Here is a 5,545-nt window from a genome sequence, read left to right on the forward strand (position 1 = left end):
CTAATGCAATGGTGCATCAACTTAAATCTAGTTGACACAACTCGTCAAACAAAATTTATGAAAATCCCACCATATGCTTTCATAGGCTGACTTTAAAGCCCTTTCCATTTGAAATTTTTCAGGAGGACTTGAAATCAGATAGATACTTCAATAGATAGATATTTGAATCACGGGACAGTCAAACACACTCACCAGTACATCACGTACTCCATTCCATTTCTCTATTTTCAAGTTTGTTTGAAAGTGTGAAAGTTCAAACTTGCATTTTTTTGCGGGAAAAAAACTATTGATCAAATTATTCGTTAATAGTTAGCTGGGAGTGCGCGTGACAAATTACCCTAAACCTAACACACCCACACAACAATGACAAATTACAACTGCAGGAATGTATCCATACACCACTTGCATTGATCGAACATTAACTGATCTCAAAGAGCTTGATAAAGCCTAACCAGCAGGGGGTGCATGCACCGCACACACAACAGTGACAAATTACCCACTGCAAGAATATATCGATAAGCCACTTGCATTGATTGAACATTAACTGATCTCAAAGAGTTCCATAAAAACTAACCAGCGTGACAAATCCATCAAAGGCTTATTATTACATAATCCATCAAACGCGACAAACTTCAATTTATCTAACCCTGGGCGACCCTAATGAAAACATAACCTAAGGTGTTGCCAAGCCAAAGATGGACAGGTGTGCGGATGGTCTAGTTGGGAGCGAAGAAGATCTCGGAGTCAAGCCTCTTGGAGCGGAACATCTTTTCCATCTCAGGCGTGGTGTTGAAGGCCGTCTCTAGCACCTCTGGTGATATCGCCTTCCACACCGACGTCCTACCAGCCAAGTGGCTAAAGATCGGGCTGCATTTGTTTTGCACAACACAAACATTAGTTGGTCACGATGCATATCAAAAGTTATAGTAGTGATTGACATTCTTGATGGTAGGAAATAAATATACAGCAGATTGAATTGAAAGAGAATAAAACTAGTGGGACGTACTTTGGCGTGGTGATGATGGAGAACCACTCCATGCCGGTGTCGTCGGCGATCTTGGAGACGACGAAGAACCTGGGCACGATGAAGAGGCAGCCCGCCTCGGCGCGGGTCTCCAGCACACGGGTGCCGTCGATGCCGACGACCTGGACGCGGCCGCCGCCGCGCACTATGTAGGTGACCTGGTAGGCCGAGTCGCAGGAGAACCCCGGCGAGCACATGGACTTGCCGTCGATCCTCACCAGGTCAGAGCCCAGACCAACGTCCTTCACCGGCGGCAGGTTGGCCGTGTTGAGCACCACAACGCGGCCGCCGCCCGGGATGTCCACGTCGAGCGGCGCCTCGAGGCAGTTGAGCACCACGCCCTGGCGGTCCTCTGCGCGAGGCTCCGGCATCCGGTGCCCCGCGGCGATCTTGACGATGCCTGAGCCAGGCTGGGTGGAGACGATCTTGGCGGCGGCGTCGTGGTCGAGGTCCCAGGCGCGCGCGACGAACTCGGTGGAGAAGCCCGTGAAGATGCCGGCGGCGCCGGTGAGCTGGAAGTTGGTGAAGCGGCCGGGGACGTGGCCCTTGGAGGTGTCGCCGAGGAAGAGCACGACCAGCTCCGCGGAGGCGCCCTCGGCGTTGTGCCACCAGGTGACGGCGCCGAAGGGGAGCGCCAGGGTGTCGCCCTCCTTGACGGGGATCACCTTTTCCTTGGCCGCCTCGGGGAGGACGAGGCCGCAGGCGCCGGCGCCCTGGAGCACGTAGGCGATCTTGGCCGAGTCGGAGTAGCTGGGGAGCGCGAGGCCGCCGGCGGAGAGGTGCAGCTTGGCGGCGCCGATGGAGGCCGCGCCGAGCATGGGCAGGTCGGCCGGCGACCAGTCGTAGTAGGCGCCGCCGTCGCTGGCGTAGGCCTTGGCGGGCTTCTTGGGCGACAGGTCCATGGACATGACCTCGGCGTTGGAAGTGCGCTGCACCATCGTTTTCAAGATGAGATTGTACGTGGGAGAGGAGGAGGAAGATCGATATGGATGGGATGGAGGAAGTGGACGCCGAATGGTCCATATTTATAGCTGCGGGTTAGAAGATAGATAATGAACAGTTGTTAGAGATAACTGATCGATCGATCGATCCTGATGGATAACGATGAGCTTTTCTTGCGGGTTGGATATGCAAGCATGCAGGAACGGATCATACGGATGATGGACGAATTATCTACTTTGGTTTTCATTTTGCAGATCGGCCGGTGGCATTCTTCTTTTTTTTTTGTTTGACAAACGATCGGCCGATGGCATTAATGTGCCTGAGCACGCACATTGCACCACTGAAAGTCAATTAATTTACACTAAAAAAGTCAATTAATTTACACTAAAAAAGTCAATTAATTACTTTGGTTAGAGAGAAAGAGAAAAGAGAAATTCGGGCGCACCGTAAACGAGTAGCTCAAGAAAACAAATCGCAGGGGAAAAAAGGCTAAAGATGCTCAAGAAGAAAGAGTAGATAAATTTTAAGATACTTGGAGTACTAGATTCACTGACCACTTCCTTATTTCGAGAAAAATAAAAGATTAACATCACTGGACGTCCTCTCGTTTTCTCCCTCAACGTGGCTAGGGCAAAATTTCCCCTCCAGACTTCATCGGCGAGTCTGTGGACTCGCCTCCCTCCGTCTGCCTCTCCGGTGGTCGGTGACGGGGAGGAAAATCATGGCGCCTCTGCCCTAGTTAGTAGTTTAGGTTAGAGTTTTTTTAGCCCTCGTAGGTGCTGCACTTCTTCTTCGAATTTGTCTTCTGGGCTTTGACCCTCCTTGAGTTCGCCCGTTTGGATGTAGTCAACGAAGCTCCAACGTAGATTCATGCCATCTCCTTGGGGCGGTGAGGTTAGGGTTTCTCGTTGTGTGGTGAGATTTGGCATCAGCTGCTTCAGATCTATGCGGCTCCAGGGCGCTGGTCCGTAAGGGCATGTGCACGAAGGATTCCCCGTTGTCATTCAGAAAGTCAAAGCCGTCTCCGGTAGGGGAGTGGCAACAGTGATGCGTCGGCGGCTCATTTTGGCGGCAATTGTTGCCGTTCGGTGGTCTCGAAATTTCGATTTTTTTTTATTATGGTTGATAATGTTTTGTACTTCCGATGAACTTTTATAATAGATCTGATTCTTTCCGCAACAGAGAGAAATAAAAGATTCACTGGCCATTGATTTTGTTCCCCGAAAAAAGACCATTGGTTTTCTGTATGATCCGATGGTTACCATTGATTTTATCTGTGATCCAACAATCAAATGCTCCTACATGCTGCATTGTGGTCCTACTTATCCTCTCTTTCGATTTGTCCGCCCCTAGAAAGATGAGGAATTTGTTGACCTTACAACTATACACCAAGCCAGCATTGAAGAGCCAAAAACACCATCGCAGTGTTTTGAACACCCGTGGATTCTAAGGGGAACCCATGACCACGAGGCGTCAGGCTCCGGTAAGGCAGCATTCATCAGCCTCTCATTCGACGAGGAGTAGTTTTAGCGCGGTTTAGCTCTAATCTAGGAGCAGTATTGTATGACTAAGGGACGTGGAGTATCTGTTCCGAGCTGAAATGCTCCATGATGAGCGGTAAAATAAAATAAAAAGTAAAAAAAGATTGGTTTGGCACCGGGATGTTCATGATTGATACTTTATGTTAGGAAGACCGATCTATGCCATGCTTACAAGATTAAGTGTTTAGACATAATGTTCTTTAGCATTTTCTATTTTTCAAAGACAATGATTGTTTTATAGCATTCTTGCATATTATCATTTTGAATCAAACTAATAGATTTGTGCCTTAGATCAGTCGCTTCCCAATATTCATATCGCAAATGATTACATAATTAAGAACATATTAGGTAGCATTTCACATCAAAAAAATTTATTTTTCTCATTTAAATACTCAAGGACGAGCAGGAATTAGCTTGGGGATGTTGATACATCTCCAATGTATCTATACTTTTTGATTATTTCATGCTATTATATTATCACTTAGAGTGCAACGCCAGTTCCTATTTTCTCCATATTTTTTGTTTTCCAGGAAATCCATACCGATAGAAGTCCAAACACGAAGAAAGTTTTTGACGATTTTTTCTAGACAAAAAAGACATTGGAACCTTCGGAAGAGGACTACAAGACCCACGAGGTGGCCACAAGGCAAGGGTACACGCCCTCGGGGTTACGGCGCGCCATCATGGCTTGTGGGCCCCTTGTGACTCCGTTTGCCCTAATTATTGGCCTATGCCTTGTATGATCATCATAACTATGTGCTATTCTGTCAATTGCCTAACAGTAATTTCTTTACCCACCGATGCTATTTATGAGAGAGAGATGCTTCTAGTGAAGCTATGCCCCCGAGTCCATTCACCTTTATCATCAAACAAATATTATAATTCCCTTGTTGTTTTATTTTACTTTTGTTTTTGACCTTTATTATTATATCTACCACTACCAGATTTGATACTTGCAACCGGCACGAACAAGGAGAGTGATGCCCCCTTGCCTTTGTTGGGTGCAAGCATTTAGTTTTTGTGTGGGCAGGTATTGTGTTTTGTCTCCTTCTGGTTCGATAAACCTTGATTCTTAACTGAGGGAAATACTATCTTCTACTATACTACATCATCATTCCTCTTCGGGGAATCCCGACACTATCACAAGTAGCAACAACTTCCGCAGCCTCCAAAACATTATGTAGCGTGTTCCATATGTGTTATGAAGGCTGCCAATTTGGCGACTCTACTAGAGTTTCTCTTGGTTGCACCTTGCAGGCGAGTGCACGCTCAAAAGGAAAGGCGACGGGAAGGGCCTAGGAAATCATTAGGGGTGAAGAAATCGGTGTAGGTAAGTGGCAAAAAAGCAACATATAGTAATAGAAACAAAAAAATGAGGAGGATGTGGGTTATCAGATTTAAAAAAAATCAGTGCGGGTAAGGAGGTTGTGTAAAAAAAGTAATAGAACAGTTTATTACCGCATTTGTAAATTCCATTAAATAAAAATTTAACATTAGGCTTTACTTCTTGGTATCTGAACCCCCCCTCCCCTAATGGGGGTGGGATTAGCCCCCCCCCCCCCATAATGTAAATTTGTAACATTTTTTGTTTTTAATATATATGCAGTAGGAGCCTTTCCTGCTGTTTAACCGGTCAAAAAAAAGTAAGAGAAACCAAAAATGATGATATGGCACTGTAATCACGGAAAGAGGAAGTTGTTGTATGTTGGTGGAGATAAGGTTCTTGGCTTGTTTCCTTATGAAGAGTAATTGGTGCTCTGATCCTTTGTGGCTAATCTCCCTACTATTTTTCTATTCTTCCCTTCTCTCCACAAGCAATAGCTACGGGTAACAAACCCTGTTGTCTTTCCTTAGGAATTTTTTTGTTTTCACTGGAACGACATATCCTTTCAATTGTTGCCTTATATATCAAAGTGTTGCCATGGTGAAACCATTAACCCAATCCCGTGTAAGTTGCGCTAGTGAAAATTTCAACAACCGGAAGTTCCTCAAGAAATAGGAAAATAACCCATTTCGTCCACTGCCCACCCCTAAATTA

At 46.1% G+C, this 5,545-nt stretch overlaps 1 protein-coding gene across 1 annotated transcript; it reads right to left on the reverse strand.

Annotated features, from left to right (window-relative positions):
- Positions 1-479: 479 nt before the first annotated feature.
- LOC119282719 (11S globulin seed storage protein 2-like) lies at positions 480-2,015 on the reverse strand. The gene is made up of 2 exons (XM_037562846.1): positions 1,007-2,015; positions 480-867 (listed from the first exon to the last, which is right to left on the reverse strand). The coding sequence occupies exons 1-2, from the start codon at positions 1,960-1,962 to the stop codon at positions 717-719; spliced, it is 1,107 nt and encodes a 368-aa protein (XP_037418743.1). The 5' UTR covers positions 1,963-2,015; the 3' UTR covers positions 480-716.
- Between the last annotated feature and the right edge of the window lie 3,530 nt (positions 2,016-5,545).

Source organism: Triticum dicoccoides, chromosome 3B (genome assembly GCF_002162155.2).
Source record: "Triticum dicoccoides isolate Atlit2015 ecotype Zavitan chromosome 3B, WEW_v2.0, whole genome shotgun sequence".
Taxonomy (NCBI): Eukaryota; Viridiplantae; Streptophyta; class Magnoliopsida; order Poales; family Poaceae; genus Triticum; species Triticum dicoccoides.

Excerpts from the sequence above, each read along its gene's own strand:
- LOC119282719 (XM_037562846.1), bottom strand. The coding sequence starts at position 1,962 with ATGGTGCAGCGCACTTCCAACGCCGAGGTCATGTCCATGGACCTGTCG. Across the intron at positions 868-1,006 it reads TCCATCATCACCACGCCAAA|CCCGATCTTTAGCCACTTGG; the intron begins GTACGTCCCACT and ends AAACAAATGCAG.